Source organism: Amyelois transitella, chromosome 10, assembly GCF_032362555.1.
Source record: "Amyelois transitella isolate CPQ chromosome 10, ilAmyTran1.1, whole genome shotgun sequence".
In the NCBI taxonomy this organism is placed as follows: domain Eukaryota; kingdom Metazoa; phylum Arthropoda; class Insecta; order Lepidoptera; family Pyralidae; genus Amyelois; species Amyelois transitella.
In genome coordinates, this window is record NC_083513.1 from 6,617,846 (window position 1) to 6,640,722 (window position 22,877).

A 22,877-nucleotide genomic window follows, 5' to 3' on the forward strand; every position below is an offset into this window, starting at 1 on the left:
TATTATTGTAACTTTTTTTTGAAAATTACTTTACTTCTTTTTTTGAAAACCAATAAATCTGCCACTATTTGAAACTTCAGTTCAGCTTTGTTCAATTTTTATTATTGTTGACTATCTCTTCTCTGTAGGGATAAAGAAACGATATGCATGTACATATGTAAAGAAAAGAAAAATCCTTGTACAACTAGCGCACTTTCGAATCTACAGTATAATAACCACGTCATAAGAATTGTTTCCATATTCATTTCATTTGAATCTCAACCCTGCATTAATAATACCTTAATCGGCTTGTCAGAGCTTGTCAGAACAGGTAGCGTGCCCCAGAACAATAATCAACTTAGTATAATTTGTCTACCAGTGAACCCCAGTTTTCTTGCCATAACTGTGAGGTCTGACAGTGGCCTAACTTACTTCACTACTTGCTAAACTTGCTTAACTGAAATCACTTTTATGTTACTTCGCAGTTGTAATTCTTTATTCCATTTTGGTGAGTTGCGAGTTCAGAATTTTGCAATAATTTATATTACAAACAATTTTGCAATAATATATATATATACATATATATATAATCAGTAGACAATGAAGACAGAGCTAAATTCTCAAAAAGAATGAAAGGCCTCGTTGGGCAGTATGACTTAATGATAGAATTGAATTTCAAGTAGTAACTTGTTAGACCATCGCCTACAAGAAGAATCTGAAGTTTATTAGCCTTTGCCTTAGTCGTCTTTTACGAAATACATGGGAAAGATATGGAGTGGTCCTATTCTTAAGTACCGAGAACCACACGGCATATTTATTCTAAATTATAGCCTAAAACTAATTTATTGACTTTACAGTCCAGTAATAAAAATTGGAATTAATAACATGATTATTACGATCTGCAAATTCATTAGGTAGGTTTAATTTCTTTAGAACATTGAATCGCAACGGATGGATGCCTTAAACTCAGACCAATTCAAACCATCTGGCTTTAATAAACCAACGCAATTATATATTTATTGTGATAGGGTTGTTTTGATCTTTGATTGAGCCATTAACTTGATTGCTGTACTTTAGAAATTCAGTACTAAAAGTTGGGCGAAGTGTTTTAATTAGCGTCTTAACTCGGTGCCGGCGGGAGAAGTAGTATGAAGTTTACGAATTAACTGAAATATCCGCTTCGGGCCCTAAGCTGTTGACTTTTAAATTTGTACATTTTTTAATCCACTGGCGTTCGGTTCAAATGGATAGCATTATTTATTTGTCGAAGCGCAACAACTTAGTTTCAAATAAACTATAAGTTGCCAACAAATTTAAAGTGCTTTCGGTTGCAGTTGTTGAAAATGAGTTATATAAAAAGTATTTAGCGTGCATAAATGGAATATCATTTATTATCTGTCAAAATTTCCAAATATATGTATTGTATATCTACATAATATAATTTGTTCATTGTTATTAAACTACTGATTTCACTCGTTAAATAAAATATGCTTACATGGTAATCAGTTGTTTTCGATTTCCCCTGACGTAGTATAAAAGATTAGAGACTATAATAAAAAAACGAAAAATTTCTCACTACTCAATAGTGGTGAACATTATGCCTGCAAAGTTATGTAGGTCACAAATTACGTTAATTAACTAGACAAATGATGTCGCGTAAACTTGCCATAATATAACCAGAAATAGGCTCAAGTAAATCCCGTCAAAACTAAATTGTACCACGTGACATTTACGTATGTATCACACAATATTATTTGATAAAAGCGTTTCTGACGTGACGGGAATGTAATAATGTGTAATGTTACAACGTCAATCACGAACGCACGTTTAATATGGAGAAACGAGGTGTCTGTCTGTCACACGGACGTATTAACGTACGTCGTTACAATGAAAACATTGATTACAATGTTAAGTACCAATAGAGGGGGTTTAATGACGGCTAATTTCCTGAAGTCAACCTGAGGTAAGCAAGAATTTTCCTAAACCTCTTTAATTTTGCATCTTACATTTATAATGAATGTCAAATTTCAAACTTTGCTATGTGTTTATTGTTGCCAATTTTTCGTAGCGTAAACAGGGAACAGATAAATCTCCTGACTACTTCGATCTTTTTGAATTGCTTTAACTTCTTTTTATTGTTACTTCTAATAATCGTAACTGGTTTCAAATATTTGTTTTCAAATTGCATTTTAAGCTATTGCTTCAAAGCCTACAGGAAAAAATGTAACCGGTTTTACATTTTTGATATGTGTAACTATCATCATTTCTTATTGAATCTTTCACAATTGATTGAATTCAAGTACAAAAAAGTGTGAAGTTTTTATTAACTAATAGTAAAACGCATATCACTATATAGGCGTTTTCGTGGCCATAAAAACATCTAAAGAAAAATAAGGCTAATGGATTTACCATGTAGGCTGCATTAGGGGGACACTTTATGCAGAATTATTGTGGCAGAAAAGTATCACTGATCCATATAAAATAGTTTATAAATAAATTAGGTACATGTGACATTATTTCTTCTCGTTCGTATTTTCAAAAGCGGCAAAACTTGTACTCAATAAAATTATGGATAAGGAAAAAGGGTGAATTCAAATGAGGTAGTTGGAGAACCCCACAATTTAATTTTTTCTTTAAACGAGTATGCTACTTTAGTTATTTTATTTAAATAAAATGCATATCAAAAGCAAAAAAATAAATAAAATCAAAAGCATGATCTGCCATAAATTTAATGCACAAATATAATTATATTAAAAATTGCATATTATATTACTATCGAACTAAGACGAAAGAATAATATTGTTATCTGTTTTGGGACTCATTTTAGGTGAAGGGCTAGCAAAATTTAATATTACGCTTCAATTATATTAAAAACATATTAATAATCTTACAAATAACAATTATTTAAAAGAAAACCGGCCAAATTCTAGTCGGTGTTGCGCACAAATTGTTCCGTACCATCATCATGTTTATTGCATAGAACCTCAATATTTTATTTTTAGTTTTTCTTGTTATAGCGGCAACGGATATTAATCATTTATGAAAATTTCAGATTTCTAAATATCGCGGTTTATGCGATATAGCCCGGTGACAGACAGACAGACAGCAGAGGCTTAGAAATAGGGTCCCGTTTTCCCTTTAGGTACGGAACACTAAAAACAGTTATCATCAACATACTTTGTCAAAAGATGTTCATTGAAACTGCATAATCCCCCACTTTATAACCTTATTATTATGAAAAGAAAAGTAAATAATTGTTCGAAATCGGAGTCACGCGATGTACCTGAGATGTTATCATGTTCCCCACCCGTTCTGGTTATGACATTATTAAAGTGGAGCGTAGAACCACTGGCGGTAGATACGTGACTGCATTACACAATTTTTCCTGTTGAAAAACAGCCGCAAATTTAAGGGCTCTACTGACGACCGAATAAATTATGATAATGAACACTTTGGAGCGCATCCGTTGATTCGCGCGATTGGTACCCCCTTATTCTAATTTGCATAATATAATAAGTATGCAATTGTAACTTATAGCCATGCCGTTGTTTGAGTGTACTTACGATTTATCTATGCTGTTGAGAGATCCAAGAGATTGGTTTAGTGATAAGATCGCTTTTGCTGTAACTGTATTTATTAATCTACAAAAAAGAAATGACATGTTTGTTTTGGATTGGTCGTTGTTATAGGAAGACGCACATATCATGTCTTTATCTCTTACGGGACAGATCGAGCCAATAGTCACAAGACATAGTTAAACGTGTCCTGCGTCAAATAAAATAGTCAATTGGGTTGGCTTTTTGAACTTGCGCGGTAAGAGAAATAGCTGTCCTATTTTAATGTTTGAAATTTCGGTATCAGATCAGCAGGAAAGCAAGCAAATATACTATATACTGATATATGGTTTGTAACATAGAATAAAATACTTTATTTTACCAAAAATTTTAATATATATTTTATACTAAGATAATGCACAAAAGGAGGCTTTTTATTTAGGTATATATTTAATTATATATGTGCGTATATATATATATTAACGTTATAAACTACGTGCAGGACCTGCAAACTGCACTTTTTTGGACACTAAGCAAAATGAAAGCACAAAATACTTATAATAACTAATAATAACTTTTGTAAAAAGAGAGCTGCCTCGAATTGGTATTCTCCTATTTTGAAGTCTAATATATAAAAAACACTTTCTTGAAAACTGCATCAAAATCGGTTCAGCGAAGCGCGAGATAATAGTAAACAAACATACATACATATACATATTGGTCAAACTATGAACCACCTTCTATTTTCAAGGCGGTTAAAAAACGTATGAGGCCATTAACATTTTAGGAAAAGATCCGCTTTGTTCATTGTGTTTATTCAATATTTTTTGTTTTTAATGGATTAACATTGACTCGATTGGAATTTTTAAACGTGCGACGGCTTTGGCTTTACGTATGATATGTTTTTTGGCGATTTAAATAATAAAAGCGTGTTAGTAGTTCGTTATATTACATTATAATTTTAATAACTAAACCATATATTTATACATATATATTTATATATATTTATAACATCTTATGTTACGGAACATTCATTATTATTGATACATAGCAAGTAATTCAAATTCTTCTAATATTTTCCATCAATTTTCGTAGATATTCCCTAGAGGTCGTCCACGGTTCCGTCTGCCTATAACGTTAAATAAAATAACGTTACGTTAAACCTAAGGAACCTACAAATCAAATTTCAAGTCACGAGACCTGTCGGTTTGGGATGTAAGTTGTCAGTCAGTCATTTGAAGTTTTATATATATATATAGTTAAAGATTTTAGAAGCGATGTCATAAGTTTTCTTATCCTACATCATCTTGCAAGGTTGAGTACAATTTCAAGTCACGGATGCTGCAACATCAAAAGACAGTTAATTCTTAACTTTGAACTCTGCTTCCCATTAGCAAAAGTGGATTAAAGTTTTATTTTCAATTTTCTTGCAAGGTTTATTTCTGTACATCTCGTAAAAAAGACAGGTCCCGTTTACAGAGTTACTGAATACTCTTTTTAGTAATTTCTACGTGTAAACAAATATTACGTAACTGCATTAAAATAATAATGTAGTACAAGGGTGTTACTTATTTCCATAGACAATATACATATTTTGTCTATGGTCTATGCTTATTTCATCCTTCAATTGATAAAAAATAATTTAGCGCATAGAAATGTGTGACTCGTTTTCATTTCAGTTACTCAGCTAACATGGACAAGAATATGATTTCGGTTTTATAAATTAAACTTTACTCGTTTTCCCTAAGAGACCTTTTACGCCATCCATATAGCAATAGATTATTCATATTCCGGTCTATTGAAAAAACCAATGTATATTTTTAGTCATTATAGCCTCACAAGCCTCCACTGATTGAATGAGATATTTTTAAACTGATCCGCAAAGTTCATTCAATAATCAAAGGTCTGAATATTTCATTTAAGAGAATAAAGAGCGTGTGAATACTTTATGCTATATAAAACACCAGGTTTGTGACATGTAAAACCACTTACAGGCTTTATTTAAGGTTATTATTATACGTGGCCTTTAAAATGAATGCTTTTGGTATAAAAATAACATCTCATTTTGCATGTACAGACAAACAGAGAAAAAAAAGAAGATAAATGCCATTACAATTTTTTATGAAGGAATAATTAGAAAAATGAATAAAGCAGGTATGTTGAGATTTCAGGACCTTTCAATGCAACATCCAGTGCGATGTAAAACTTTTTGCGAGTGCTTACGAGTATCTTGTTACGCTTATCGTAAAATTTAATCAATTTGGGACTGTTATAAATTATCACTTATTATAGTAATATCATCAACTAAACATGCCTTTAGAATCATGTGGGTTGTTGACTTTGTCTCCCCCTTAAAGGATAAAAACGTTATATGTGTTGTAAAAGAAAACCGCTCATAACTCATTCTCGCAACAAAATGGCATTTGAATGATTGCATTATTATTGAATTCTTAGCTATGAATCCACTTTAATTATACGAGTATGTTTCTAATATCGGACATAGTGGATTGATTTTTCAAAGATTGCACGGCCGGCTGTTTGATACGTTGTAGGTAATATTTGTTAGTTTTCCATTCTAAAGGGCACTTTGATATACACAGAAAAAGGTGGCTAAATGTGCCGTGGTTTATGTGTCCTATTTAAAAACCAAGTCCATTCTTTGATATCCATAAAAATGTATGGTATTACTAAAAATGAAATAAAAATATTGAGAGCAAAGCTGCAAGTCATTTTGAACGTACACGCGTCAACTTTGAAATGCAGCAATCCATTCCACGTTTATTAAACAGCCCTTATGAATATGTAATAAGCCGCAACGGGGTAGGTAAATTTAATATGTCAATAAATGAAGGTCGGGACGCGAAAAAGTAATCTGCTTAATTATGTGGAAAAACGGTCGTTTATGTCGCAAAGGACAATTCATAAAGTTCAGAATAAATATTATTTCATTCAATTTTTTGTGTTTACTAGTTTATAGTTTACATCCAATATCATAATCAGTGACTTTCAAAATCAAATATAAGACAGAATGGGCTCCATTTAAACTTGCTAGTTCCGCCTCATCTTGCTTACTATCAGGTAGATTGAGTTCCAGGCATTCAAATACTTTAAAATGGAAATTCTTCATTAATATGAATAGTTAATTCCATCTATTTTAAGTAGAAAACGATAAAAATATAGTAGAAAATAGAGCAAATCTCTTCTTTTTTCCGATGTTTTCCTTGCTTTATCCGTACATAATTCCCGGCCATTCATGCGTAAAAAATATTTCTGAATCTGAGTGAGATGAAGCATCGTCGAGTACCAAGTTAGCGTTTCACGGAAATATCGTCCATTTTGAAATCGCTTTGGAGTATAAAATCTTTTATTATGCGAACACGGTTCATTTAACGCGGCATTAAGTGAATTTGTCGAACAACGTATTTTAAAAATGAACGGGTAAGAGCTCCAGGAATGGGAGGGGGAATGGATGCTGAGACTGTTGTTTAAGTTCGCTTGCTGATGATTGTCGATATAAATGCCTAGAAATGTTTAGGGTTTTTGTGTTGAATTCGTTAATTTCTATATCAACCGACGTTCTTATTGTCTGAGATTATTTTTTTAGAAGGATGACAACTGAGAACTAAGTATACTTTACTACACATTACTCGTACATACATATCATGTGGTCGATTCTATATATTTTTTGCTCGCTGCAATAATCGTATATTAATCTGAACTACCAATTTCAATTCGCATAAAAATAACTTACATTTTAAAGTTTGTATTTACAAGCCTTTTTTAGTTCAGTCTAATAATAGAAGTTACTTGATTGACAAATTGAACAATCAGTATCCCAATACCAAACATGTTGCCTTTAACATCCAGTTTCAAGCGCTCTGCCAGTATAATCAAGAGATTTGAAAAGCGACATTAACACCGCACATTACGTTTAACCAGTCGGCAATCGGGCGGCATAAATTAGTGGCGAGCGAACCGTGAAAACCGGCGTTAGTGTTGCTCGTCGCTAATGACAATCGAACATTTATTACTCATCAAAGACTGAAATGGCCTACTAACCGCTCACGGGTTATTATCTGGCTTCCAGAATGACAAGGTGGAAATGTTTTGGTGATTGATATGGAGCTGTTAAAAGACAAGGACGAGAAATCGTCAATGTTGAGAGTTTACTTCAATTGGTCCGAAATTTTTAATATTAATTAAATTGCCGTGAGATTCCCGGTACCAATACAAAAAAAAAATAAGACCACTGCATCTCTTTCCCATGGATATTGTAAAAGGCGACTAAGGGATAGGCTTATAAACTTGGGATTCTTTTTTAGGGGATGGGCTAGCAACCTGTCACTATTTGAGTCTCAATTCTATCATTAAGCCAAATAGCCGAACGTGGCCATTCAGGCTTTTCAAGACCGTTGGCTCTGTCTACCCCGCAAGGGATTTAGACGTGACCATATGTATGAATGTATGTATTTTTAATATTAACTTTTATTAATTGATTTAGGAGAAATCAATCCTTCACTAGTTCTTCTTCATAGAACTGTTGCAATTAGTCATGGTATCTAACTAAATCCATTTCTCGGGAAAAGATGTCAAACAATATTAAGTAAAAATTGGACCTTGTTTTTTTTTTTATAACCTGATTAATTTTACTACGAATTTTATCTTAAATGGTAAAAAGAAAGCTGTTACAACCGTACTTCATTACAAGTACTTAATCTTTTTTGAAATTCATCTGTTACCGACGTTTTAAATTGAAATGGAGACCGCCCCTTCGCCTATAAATTTGAACGTGACTCAAATAAAAAATATTACACTGCTTCATTCGTGATTTTTTTCTGAAATTAACTGTCAAGACAATAGGTAACTTTGTTAAGTTTGACGTAAATAGTATTTAATGATTATGATGTTTTTCTGGGAAACATATTTTTGTTATTTTAAGTAAAAACCAATTATTTTATTATTATTATGATCATAGTAATATGTATTTTTATATATTATCAACGTTTTACAAGAGGATTGTATAGAAGATTTTATAGCTGCGAATAGAAATGTATGTTGTATAATTCAGGACTTGTGATTTCGTTTTTGTGTACAATCCCGTTTCGGCTTATCTTTCAATTTGTACTCGTATAAGGCAGTTAAGTATTTGTTAGGATATAAGCTTTAGTAGTTTTATTGGCGGCCCGTTTGGCAATGTATGAAGAATCTGAACAACAAGTCCCGGATTTATTCCCCCGTCAGGCAGTAATCATTTTTTTTTCTGATTGGCCTTAATTTTGAATGTTTGATATAAAAATCTAAAGTCGTTGAGTTAGTATCTCATAATATAAGTCATGATGAAGAGCCTCGGTGGTCGAATCGGTAAGGTGCCCGGTTAAAATGCATGTGGTGCAAAAAGGTTCAGTTAAGTTCAATCAGGTTCGAATCCCACCTCGGTCATGTATCAAGGACTATTTTAGAAATTAAGTACATTAGTATAAATACTGACCGATGTTCTTACAGTAAGGGAAAACATCGTGAGGAAACCTGCACATTCAGGCAACTGGATGTGTAACCATGATCCAATACGGGTTAGGTTCCCCTTCAAAGGTTGAGCTTCTTGTAGAAATCTGACACCTAATCCAGGATCCATGGTATATATATATACCATGTATACTAGCTGTCCCGGCAAACGTTATTTTGCCATATTAATAATTTTTAAATTACGCCTCTTTCATGGTGGGGTAGGCAGACCGATCCACTTTCTTTCGCTTCACCCACATTCATTACTCTCTTCATATAAGCTCGGCGGTTTCGGGTACTCTTACCAGACTTTTTACCAGGACGTCCTTTTATCTTTTATTTTGTCCCGTATATATTTAAAATATCTAATATTCTGTATTGTTTCAGTGGTGAACAGCTACAAGGGAGATACCCTGGAGCTGACACACGTGCAGCGATCGGACATGGGGGATTACTTCTGCATCGCCAGCAACGGGGTGCCCCCAACAGTCAGTCGGCGGTACTACGTTGAAGTTCATTGTTAGTGTTATATATCAATACTATGTTAGTGTTATATCTGTATTAGTGTCTTTTTTGTATTGGTGCCGGGAACCACACGGCACCAATACAAAAAAGAATAGGACCACTCCATCTCTTTCTCATGAATGTCGTAAAAGGCGACTAAGGGATAGGCTTACAAACTTGCGATTCTTTTTTTAGGCGATGGGCTAGCAACCTGTCTCTATTTGAATCTCAATTCTATCATTAAGCCAAATAGCTGAAGGTTGCCATTCAGTCTTTTCAAAACTACTGGATCTGTCTACCCCGCAAGGGATACAGACGTGACCATATGTACACTAACACATACATACGTATGTGTTAGTGTTATATATACATATGGTATATATATATTAATACGAGTGCTATATATTAAGATGAAAATTGACATGATGAGAAAAGACTATTTCTGATTGGCTTGGGTCTTGGATGTTTATCCATATAAGTATTTATTATAAAATATTATATCGTTGAGTTAGTATCTCCTACCACAAGTCTCGTACTTACTTCGGGGCTAACTCAATCTGTGTAATTTGTCCCGTATATAATTACATATTAATTATTTAATGATTAGCTCTTTTTGTGGTTTTGCCTTTCTGGAAACATCAATTAGTATCAAATATATAAACATTATTTTAAATGTACCAATCAAGTCAACAAAGTAAAAAGATAATCATCATGGAAGCTCTACAATTTATAAAAAAAATCTTATCCTATTTCCGAATAAACACAAAATGAATTCAAATGCAACAGTTGAATGATTTCAGTCAAAAATACAAGTAACGTACATTCGGTAGGAAATTAAAACGTTTCCGTATTTACACTTGGCTACATGTTGCCTTCTAAAATGTCACTTCAAAATGGTGCATAAAGTTTTTCGCAGTATGAAGCTTGTTCTGAAGCTGCTGCTTTCATTTTTTCTTCTTTCTCGTCATAGAGCACTCTACACTGTATTCTCAGATATCTGAAACGAATACTTACTTCACGCTGAAAAAATATTTAGAAATGCTTTTCCCATGGCTATCGAAATTTACGATGGACTTGTAGCTTATTTTTTGTTACATATATAGTCACGTCTATATCCCTTGCGGGGTAGACTGAGCCAACAGTTTTGAACAGATTGATAGGTTATGTGCAGTTGGCTCCCAGGTTTATAAGCCTATCCATAAGTCGCCTTTTAGAACATCCATGGAAAAGGGATGGAGTTGTCCTAATATTTTTTCTTTTGGTGCCGGTAACCACCTCGCACTTTATTTGGAAAATCCACAGAAGTCTGTTGTCCTATTCAAACTTGAAAAAATAAACAAGTGTTATCTTGAACCGGACACCTCCGGATAAGTAAACAAAAGCCTTGACCATGTATTTATAATATAACCAGAGGACGACCGAGACTACCCACATAACAAAAAACCCCTTTCAATTATTGTTTCCACGGGTTTTGGGAAACTCTCTTTTAGTGCACTCTAGACAAATTCTATAATAAGTACCTACATGCCAAATATCAAGTCTTTGGGTCGGACGTAGAGAAGTCAGTCAGTCAAGTAATTTTTTTTTCAACATGAATGATCAACATATATGTATAACAAATTGAAAATGTAATTTGCTTTGCGCAGTTATACCGCAAGTAAAGGTGATGAATCAGCTTGTAGGAGCTCCGCTGGGCAGTGATGTGGAATTGCAATGTTTTATCGAAGCCTCGCCAAAAGCCATGAACTCCTGGTACCGGGAAGATGGCAAATGTAAGTACTAATTGTTTTATGTAAGAATGTTACGAATAGACAAATTTCTAAATGGTATTGTTATTTAACTAAAGTTATTTCCTCATAATGCTACATGTAGTTGACTTAAAGATAGTATTTAATTAAGAAATGTATCACAAACAATGGCTACCTCTGCTACTTTTGTGTTGCTTATTTTTTTAACAACAAAGATACACACATATGTAGTACATACATTCATTTACAAGAATTTCTTTTAAAAAAAGTATAGCTAACAACAATAAAATAATAACGCATAAAGTGTACACTAATGACAAACCCCGATACTCGATTACGTTACCCCAGAGGTAACAACTAACAGAACTTAATAAATTTAATCAACATACACTTTGCAGCGCTTGTGAGCGACAAGCTAATGGAGAATCCGAAGTTACGCGTATTAGAGACAGTAGTGAACGAGTATTCCCGCTGGATGAACTTGTCTATCAAGTCGCTGTCTAAATCAGACTTCGGGATTTACGTGTGCGCCTCCGTCAACGCTTTGGGGAAGATGGAGAGTCAAGTCAGTTTGCATAGTGAGTATATATACTATTAATATTAAAAAATAGTCATACAACTAAAGGTATGTGTAGAGACAGTAGTGAACGGGTATTCCTGCTGGATTAACTTGTCTATTATGTAGCTGATTTCGGGATTTACTTGTGCGTCAACAATTTGGAGAAAATGAGAGTCAAGTGAGTTTGCATAATGGGTATAAATGTATTCTTGCTAATTGGATAGGTATGTTATTTCTGACTAGATCTAATTTCATCAAAACTTTTCTAGTGATTTTGTATTTTGTGATTACAAACAAAATAAGTTCTTTTATATTATTAGTAGGGTTTAGTAAGAACGTTAGTAATGAAACTATTCCTTTCATGCAAAACGAAAAAACAGTTTATTTGAGTAGAATATCAGTAAATACAAAAGATGCACTGCTGCAATTAACTCGCAAATTCAAAAGAAGGCTGTCTTTTGCATTTGTGAATTAATTTATTTAAAACGCATAGCAGAACCAATGTTTTATTATTTGTGCTCCTTACTCAAAAATTTTAGCAACAAATAATTATGTTGTTTTCCCTTATAGATATTAGCCAACTTACTCAATCTTAAAAACACTGAAAGACCACGTTCACCTGTCTGTCTTAATAATGGAACTGAGACTTTGAAAAGTGACAGGTTGCCACCAACCTTATCAGTCTTTCTCTCGACCTTCCTTTTTGTTCATGCAGGACTAGAATTAAGCATGAACGGCTTCGGAGCCGAAGAACCCATGGTGTCAGGTGCAGCGTGGCAACGCTCCAGGAACCTGCAACCATATCGTACGCGCCCGGCTGCCTCCCACGCCCACCAGTACTTCCTCACACAGCCTCTGCCACCGCAATTGTATGCTTTATTACTTACTGCTTTGCGGTATGTTCATACGTTCTAAATTTGATTTACAAATATACGTACCTACATCACACCTTTTTCCCGGACGTTGACAAAATATTTAGTTTATTTCTTACGTACCTTATGTATACAAAAAATCATAAGGCCCTAATATAATAGTTGATTTGTTACTTACAGTGCTAATATATGTTTATTTCGGTACACTTCTTTTGTACGTTTACGATCATTCCTTACAAATGTCAACATTTTTTCATTTGGTAGATATTTTTTTCTGGCGATTGTAAATAGTCGTGTTTGTATATTTATGAATCAAACTTGTTAACACAAACCTTTGGGTTAACAGAAAAAAAACATTACAGTTTTGCGAATAGCTCTATATTAAGGTTTTTAGAAATTGCAATGTTATTTAAAGTTTACCGATAAAACTGTTTCCTCGATATTGAAAATTGGAAAAGATAGAAAACACAAATTTTTTAAACAACTTCCATAGATGAATGGTGAAATTTAAACTAATTATGAATTGTATATAGGCTAACTCTAATTTGTTTTTGTTACAAGTTTTCTTATTTACTTTATTTAATTCGTTCTCTGGAAAGTCATTATGATGGACGATAAAAGTCCTTGTGATATTTTTGTATGTAACGTTATTGTAAATTAATTATTATATATGTATGAAGTTTACTAAGAAAATTATATGTATAATTCGAAATAGATGACATGTTTGAAACAGTTGCAAAAAACTTAAAACAAAACTTTAAATTGCTATTCACATTATCTTATCTTAAAATAGTGTTAAAGATTAATCTTAAAATATTTAACTGACTAGCATAAGTTAACGATAAGTAGTTCCTTGAATAGTCTATCCTTCTAATAGAACATATTTATTATTGTTTTTTGTACTGTTGCAAAAAATACATTGTATTGAAATGAAATACTGATGCATTTTTAGCCAGTGGTGTCTTTGAATACTTGTGCTAACTGTTACGTTAACTTTGACAATAAATGTGTAATTTATGGATACTGAATTATTGAAATAAATGTCCTGATGAAAATTAAAAATGATTTATTTAAACTTCCATAATATTAAATGATCCAGGATATTGTAGCTTAAACGAAAATAGGATAACGGTGATTTCAATTTATAAGCTGATCTTCAAATTAAACAAGAACATTACCCTAAAAAATTAAATTTAGATTTCAGGCATGCTATTGAAAAAATAACTATAATCTGACTGATTTGAAAAGTACGAATTCTTAGAATAAATTTTTGGCAGACCAAATAAAAAATGTATTTTATATCGATGACAGTTAGCGCCAAGGAACCCATATCACTCTTCAAAAGTCTGCGAATGAGATATTGCAGGACAGTGACGAATGGACGGGCTCTAATGCATTTTTCGTGTTGCACTTGAATTAATACGACTCAGTCTCATTCGCCGACCGTCTGAATGCCTGACGCTTAATAATCCAGGGATTTTAAGGCATTTTCACTCAATCATTTTTATGATGAAAAGCTTAGGGTTCTTTTGTGGACTTTTATCTGTCTCATACATGGTTTAAGAATGCATGGAAGAGATTTATACTAACTTGGATAATTCCAAACAAGTAACACCGCTTTATTATATCTAATGCCTACCTATTCATTGTAAAAAAGTAAACTATATAAAAAAACTTTTCTTTGAATCGATTTATCCAAAAATTTTAATTTAACAAAGAATCTTTATTAAATAAAACTTAACTGTAGGCGTGTAAGCTAAAAACTGGTTTTCAAATAGGTATTTTTTTTGTATAGGTAGCGTCCCACGATAGCAAGTACAAAATTTTTACAATTACGAAACTTCTTAAAAACATAGAATTTTATAAATTCTAAACCTACGCTATCATGGTTAAACCTCTGTTTCTATTTTTGTGAAATAAAGATTGGAGGTTGTTAAAAATCCTGAGGTCAATCATAGGCAAGTCACCTCAAAAGTGAAGGATTAGTAAAAAAAAATGGTATGATAGAAACATCTTTTGTTTACAAACATAAAATCAATTCACTTAGATTCTTCTGGAACTTTTTGGCAGACCAAATAAAAAATGTATTTTATATCGATGACAGTTAGCGCCAAGGAACCCATATCACTCTTCAAAAGTCTGCGAATGAGATATTGCAGGACAGTGACGAATGGACGGGCTCTAATGCATTTTTCGTGTTGCACTTGAATTAATACGACTCAGTCTCATTCGCCGACCGTCTGAATGCCTGACGCTTAATAATCCAGGGATTTTAAGGCATTTTCACTCAATCATTTTTATGATGAAAAGCTTAGGGTTCTTTTGTGGACTTTTATCTGTCTCATACATGGTTTAAGAATGCATGGAAGAGATTTATACTAACTTGGATAATTCCAAACAAGTAACACCGCTTTATTATATCTAATGCCTACCTATTCATTGTAAAAAAGTAAACTATATAAAAAAACTTTTCTTTGAATCGATTTATCCAAAAATTTTAATTTAACAAAGAATCTTTATTAAATAAAACTTAACTGTAGGCGTGTAAGCTAAAAACTGGTTTTCAAATAGGTATTTTTTTTGTATAGGTAGCGTCCCACGATAGCAAGTACAAAATTTTTACAATTACGAAACTTCTTAAAAACATAGAATTTTATAAATTCTAAACCTACGCTATCATGGTTAAACCTCTGTTTCTATTTTTGTGAAATAAAGATTGGAGGTTGTTAAAAAACCTGAGGTCAATCATAGGCAAGTCACCTCAAAAGTGAAGGATTAGTAAAAAAAAATGGTATGATAGAAACATCTTTTGTTTACAAACATAAAATCAATTCACTTAGATTCTTCTGGAACTATTTGGATTCAATGTTTTGCCGTCAAGTGGGAACATGCACACCGCATAACACTTGAACTGAAAGTTTCATCACCATAATTTATTCGGGACGCTCACTAAAGTGGCCCGCGCGAAGGCTACCGTTATTTTTTTCTTTATTCGTTCAGGATCCGCTCCGAATTTTGGGGCAGGGTGATTTTTCAGAGAGGAACTTTTATAAAATATAGAGAGTACGAAATAAATCTACTTGGTATTTTTATCGATAAATGGCAAGGCCACTGAATCAATGACTTTGAAATTTAAAACACGGATTGTTTTAATGGGTTAGGGTAACTCGCTTAGGTAGATTTTTTGTAAATTTTCACGAGTGCAAAGATTTCTGAAGAGGGCGAAGATTTACTTCATAAAAGCGTATAAATTAAAACTAATACCGTTTAAGCCACACCCGTTAAAAAATAAAAAAAATCTAAGATGTAATCAAGAAACGAGCCTTTTACTCCCGTGGACATACCTCTATAGTTTTATCTCTGCTAGTACTTAAAAAGCTTCTGTGTGTGTTTTCTCCAACAAACTGACATTATATGCTGTAAAAGTTACAAAAATGATTCCAAATGCATTTAGGAGCCTTAAACTATACAAGCTAAAACTATGAAGAATGAAATTCTATCAACATAGTAAATAAAGTGTTGGCGGATACATGCCAACAACCAAGTGATCGGTGATTCTTTTATGCCACCTTTATTTTATTCTTCAATTGTGCACCGCGGTCACGTAGTTTTTTAGCGTCAGCCCAGTTGAGATGCGCTTCAGTTTTAATAATGTCATAGACACCCACCGTCCTTATACGCCCGAATGGAGTCCAAAACGTGATCTGGTGATGGCATGAGGAATAATCTTCTGATTATATAAGTGGTTACTTACTGATTGACTGTTTAACAACATGATTTGGTGTACATACATACATATAGTCACGTCTTTTCCCTTGCGGGATAGACAGAGACAATTAGTAACAGATTGATAGCCTATAAGAAGAATCCCAAATTAAGTTAATATATGTTACCACAAGATAACGGGCAAAGTAAGTTTACAGAAATAATTTTGAATTATTCCAATTATATTAGTAAAGGATTGGCAAGTTATGGATAACAGGAATAAGAAGCATAATATCAATTTTTTTTTTTTTTTTTTTTTTTTTTTTTTTTTTTTTTTTTTTTTTTTTTTTTTTGGACAAATCAATGCACTTTACATATTGAAATGTAGAAGATGTCATCAATATCATTGTTGTTAAAATGTTGGACTCAGTCAGGTACTTATACAAAACCTTGTAGAAGGTGCTACGATAGCTCGTGGCAGGTACTACGAAATCTCGTAGCAGATGCTACAATGTCTACGAAAAATTGATTCTGTTTCATCATAACAAATTTCTTACGTTACATAATATTTATTGAATTGATGAGACCACTGTGTTTACAACAGAGTTACTTTATTTGCAGTGAATTAATACATTTTATGAAAAGAAAATAAAATATAGTACTTCGGCTGGTAATTTTCAGATCGATTGTAGTAAACTACTTTTAAATTTCATAATAGTTATTAATTTTTATAATTTACCAAGCGGGAATTTTAAAAGTTATCAATGACAATTAAATGTGTGTTATGGAAAAAATTTAGAAAATCTCATAATAAAATATACGGAAATATATAAAAACATATAAAGTATTTAAATTAAGTGTAAAATTCCTAGAGTAACTTATTTATAACTTGTTCCAGTCGCACAGTTAACGCGCGCATTGCAGTATGCATAATATTATCTTTTGCATTCCTAGGTATAAATTAAATAAGTCATGGAAAGGAGTGAAATCTGTATGTCATTTTATTCTACTTACTAGTGTAAGAGAATCATCTTTCTTTCATGCAGTTAAGTATTACGATTATTAAATAAAAATCTCTCGTGAATCTCTCAATAAATTATTGTCATAAGAAAGTACTTATCGAAAAAATTTTGGAATCTCATTGGGACAGTGTAAGGGAATAAATATCATCAACATACATACATACATATATAAAATCACGCCTCTTTCCCGGAGGGGTAGGCAGATAATATCATCAAATTGGTGCTGAACTCCAAAAAATAAAACTTATTTGCTATTGCGTACAAAAACCTGTTAAATAACTCAAGCTATTTTAAAAGTACAATAAAAAATAAAATTTTATATTAATAAAGTGTAAGAAATACAAACTCAATCACACTTGACATAAGTGAAACATTTGCAGTCTACGTTCATTCTGTTATAATACAGTGCATGTCTAGTGAAAAAAATATAAAATATCGGAAAAACTGCACATAGTCACGACTATTTGCACACCGACCAATAAATCCAGTGAAATGCTGGTGAAAACAAACACGGCATTGTGATTTGCGTTTTGTTTCATTCGCCTCGCGGCCATGCTGTCATGATAATTCTTTTAAAAACGCTCTGACAGTTTAGACTGAAGTAACTGCAATAGTTTTGGGGTTCGGGAATGTGATATTTAGTTTAAAACTGAATTTCAGATCTCAAAAATTTTATTTTTTTCTTGGAGCTTCAAGATAATCGTACGTACACAGAATTATTAATTTAAATTATGATTTCTGTAAATTACAGATAATTTTTAATAATTTATTGCGTTTATTGTATTTCCATCATCATACTAGTCGATAGTAGAATTTTAACAGGAATTTGCAATGCGATAGAATGATGAAAATTTGTTATGAGGTAAAAAATCTGTTACAGCATAAAATTTTGCGCGCAGTTAATACAGTCGCTTAGCAACCAACACTCTTCCCTTATCCACCTAGTGCATCCACCGAAAAAGATAAAATATAGATATTCATAAAATTATTGTTATGAATCTCAGCCTGAAATGGGTTGGTATACCATATAATCTGGGTTTTTAAAAAGGAATCCTCTCGATACCACTCAGACATACACTTGACCATTTTTATAATACCTACGTCATCCGAGTCGTTGGCGGGTGACGGGAATTTTCAGAAGAGCCATACACATCAAATACACGTTAGTTGTTATAAACAGCAAATTGGGCTATTCGCGAATGTGTTGGTTGAAGCTACCCTATGTTTATTTTTGTTTTTACTCGTATAATTTAAAAAAAGGCAGATTTATCCTTTTGGGATCGTCTACCGACTACTAATATCTCAGTATGGTCAGATGACCATACTGTGTATGATGCGATAAAGTGCACATTTAAAGTTTAAATTATTTGTTCATTATATGAATTCGAAGCAATATAAAATACGCATAAATATATATATTTCATACATACTGTATCTTTTTCTTTTCAAATACTATTTGGTTAATAATAATACAGTTTAGTAGTAAGACACTGTTGTTTATTAAGATATTTTGCGTTTTGCTAATAAATAATACAAAACATTTCAAATCCAATAGAAATATTTTTTTAACTTTTTCCCGCTAGAAGCCTACTTGTCAAAGCCAAGCCCCTTTTGTCACCTGTTGTTTGAAAACCAAACAATAAACATCAAAAATAATCTACAAATCCAGATGAATAGCTCAGTGGCGCCACCACGGGATAAAACAAAACAAACAGACGGTAAGACCCAACGTTATCCTGATCTTAAATAAAAACCAATGTCGTTTATTTTCGCTGACGATTACTTTTGGGGAGAGCATTATCCCGATCCTGACTCATTAGGATAATAGCTAAAGAAAATTGTTTAAAGAGCCACCCTTCCTGAATACAAGGGGCAGATAAATTTGTCCATCACATTTAAGAAGGTCTGTATTTTTGAGTGATAATTATTTTATAATACAAAATAGTTTATTGGCAATTGAAATTATTTATTACTTTGAATTTAAGATTTAAATTTTCTAACTTAAGTTTTAATTTAAGCTAATTGACAAAATATGTGGATAAAAATTTTATTGCACTTTACTTGCTTAACTTTAATATTGCCATTATTTTTCTCCTAGCAGTAATTACAAAAAAACAAAAACATGATCTTCAAATAGTTTACATATAGGTTATGAATCTTGTACTTAGAAAACATTTTTATTGTAATTTGTAACATGATTCACTATTTCTTCAAAAATCGAGTTGATGAAGGCAAGCTTTTTAGGACCGAACATGGGCGTAACCACAGTCACGTCGAGTTAACCACGTTGAATTTACAAAAATCCAAATAACACTCAATACGAAAGCAAATTAATCCCTTCCCTAATATTCAAAGCCAATGCTGAAATACACATATAAAATAAAATGAACAGACATCGAAGGGCCTCTGAGCACAAAATATTGAATTGAGAGAAGATACACTATAATCAATACAAAAACATTAGAGAACCTGTCATTTATGTTAAAAGCAAAATAAATAAAAATATTTTTTCGGTTATTGTATCTGTTTGACCAATGACCCAGCAACAGAAAAATAAGTGTAGCGACCGGAAAACATAGATTATGAAATTAAAACAAACGTGGAAAAATCACAAACACAACATTTATACGATAAATTGACTTTAGTATTTCTCGATACTATTCAATCTATATGATTTCGATCGTTTTAATTGGTGTAATGAGAAACAGATGGAAAAGAATTGACAAAATTCGTGTAAGAGATTTATTATAAATTCCTTTTTCTTTTCTTTTGAAGTCTTCAAGTTCAGAAACAAAAAGTTTCATTTCTACACCCGAATTGATTTACTCTTTGGGTCAGAATGAGGACGTCATTCACTGCGGTGATCAATCTAGCGCCGTGGCCGAAGTGACGCGTCGATGGACAGCGAAAAATATCGATAACGCAGCCTCTGCGTGACCCTAATGTATAAATGTGGTATTTAATCTTGCGGTTATCATTTCCAGGAAGTATTATCGTTAATCAGGGATGGCCGACTTGTTGCTATCATCTTTATTTATGTAATTTCATCTATCATTAATTGTATTGTTTTAAAAAAAGGTAAGCTTATAATATAACATTAGTAGATGTTTATTGGGAATTCTGGGACACTTTTGTGTCTCAGAATTCCCAATAAACAAAATTCGATTCATTCTAAACACAAAACATTAGTCGAATGCACTCACCTGACTCCACTATAAAATTGATAAGAATCACCCGCGAGCTCGTGGAAAGATCACACACCGAACACACTTTTTACACATAACTGTTCACCGGTTGGAAGCACCGTGGTTAGTAAGTTCCTGCGAGCCCTTGGTAAGATCACGCACCGATAACACTTCCTAATTCCTAACTGATGATCGGTTGAAAGCACCGTGGTAAGTAACTTTCTGCGAGCCCGTGGTAAGATCACGCACCGACCACACTTCCTAATTCCTAACTGATGATCGGTTGAAAGCACCATGGTAAGTAACTTTCTGCGAGCCCGTGGTAAGATCACGCACCGACCATACTTCCTAATTCCTAACTGATGATTGGCTGGAAGAAACCGTGGTAAGTAAACTTCCTGCGAGCCCGTGGTAAGATCACGCACCAACCACACTTCCTAATTCCTAACTGATGATTGGCTGGAAGAAACCGTGGTAAGTAAACTTCCTGCGAGCCCGTGGTAAGATCACGCACCAACCACACTTCCTAATTCCTAACTGATGATTGGCTGGAAGAAACCGTGGTAAGTAAACTTCCTGCGAGCCCGTGGTAAGATCACGCACCAACCATACTTCCTAAGTTCACTTTGTTTAACAATAATAGCAGAAACTTTAAATTATAAATAAACAGACCGACATTATAATCTTAATAAATTATCACACACAACACAACATCACAACTTAGTTCTTAGCAACAAAATGGTCTAATGTACGAACGAGTGAAATACGCAAAGTAAGCAGATACACAGTAATTAAGGGTGTTTACACACTTACTGAGTAAACACTTTTATATCAATTGTAATTTGTTTGAAAGACAAAACCACCTTCAGGTATGTACTCATAGGTATATGAACTAGAATTTGGGCTACATTCCAGCTTTCTTATGGTTACGTACTATTGCTATATCAAGCACCGTGTTAGTTAAGTCTACGTAATCAATATTATTATTAGAGAATAACATGAATCCCTATTGAAACTTGTAGATGTAATTGGACAACCGCTACCTACTTAAGGATTTCATAGGTATGTATGTAACACAGAATATCAATACCATACTTTGAGTTTGTAAGTAAATTAAGTGTGTAGTCGTCCTAATAACAATATGCAGACATGCAAATGCAATATAATAAAAATTATGTTTAAGCATTAGCGGATGTGCTTTGTAGAATGACGATGATCGAATATCAAAGTAAGTTTTGTAACAAAATACATAATTTGTTTATACCGATCTCTCATCCGCCGTGTGGTTCCTGGCACCAATGAAAAATAGGACCTCTCCATCTCTTTCCCATGGATGTCACAAGAGGCGAGAAAGAAATAGGCTTCAGCGTGGTCTGTCAGCCTTTCAAGGTTGTTGGCTCTGTCTACCCCGTCAGGAATGTAGACGTGATTATATGGATGGATGGACTATTTCTCATTAGAGCGTGTTCCTGGTTGCATCCTCAAGGGTATGGCTTGGGAGCCCGGGGTCCGCTAAATTTTGTTTATACCAATATTAAATATTTCTCAAAGCTTTTAAAGCATACATTTTACATTAAAACCTTATTCATGAATTTCTTCATTTTAATCTAATTAATATTGATTTTGAATGGGGTATGGTAATCATTATAAATCCTATGTCTCCATCGTTCTCATAAATTATATAATCTATATTTTGAAAAAAATGTGGGCTCTGTTTACCCTAAAAGAGATATGGGTGTGATTATACATATTATTATGTATGTATATCCTATATAAATCGGTTGAATAGTTTATGCGATAAAAATATTTTCTATTCATAACAAACAATATTATCTATGATGACTTGCTTTAGGAAAGAATTAGGCTAATAAAGTTAGAATTCTCTTTGTATATGATGGGCTATCAACTTGCCACTATTTGAATCTCAATTCTATCATAACTTTTACAGTTAAATGTGACCTACAGTCTTTTCAAAACTGTTAGCTCTGTCTACCCCTGATTAATGGTTACTAACATAGTTTATCCATTGTCAAAGACAACGACCAGGGTTGAAGACTTTTTTATGTTCAACCCACAATGTCTCTCCTAATGGATGTCGTAAAAGGCGACTAAGGGATAGGCTTACAAACTTGGGATTCTTTTTTAGGCGATGGGCTAGCAACCTGTCACTATTTGAATCTCAATTCTATCATTAAACCAAATAGTTGAACGTGGCCATTCAGTCTTTTCAAGACTGTTGGCTCTGTC

The 22,877-nt window shown here is 33.0% G+C and overlaps 1 protein-coding gene across 1 annotated transcript in view; it reads left to right on the forward strand.

Annotated features, from left to right (window-relative positions):
- LOC106136359 (lachesin) overlaps positions 1-12,761 on the forward strand; it is a 133,737-nt gene extending 120,976 nt beyond the window's left edge. The window contains exons 7-10 of the mRNA XM_060946007.1: positions 9,423-9,554; positions 11,186-11,311; positions 11,686-11,865; positions 12,562-12,761. Of these exons, the coding sequence (XP_060801990.1) occupies positions 9,423-9,554; positions 11,186-11,311; positions 11,686-11,865; positions 12,562-12,761 (638 nt within the window). The remainder of the gene's footprint in view (positions 1-9,422; positions 9,555-11,185; positions 11,312-11,685; positions 11,866-12,561) is intronic.
- Positions 12,762-22,877: the final 10,116 nt, after the last annotated feature.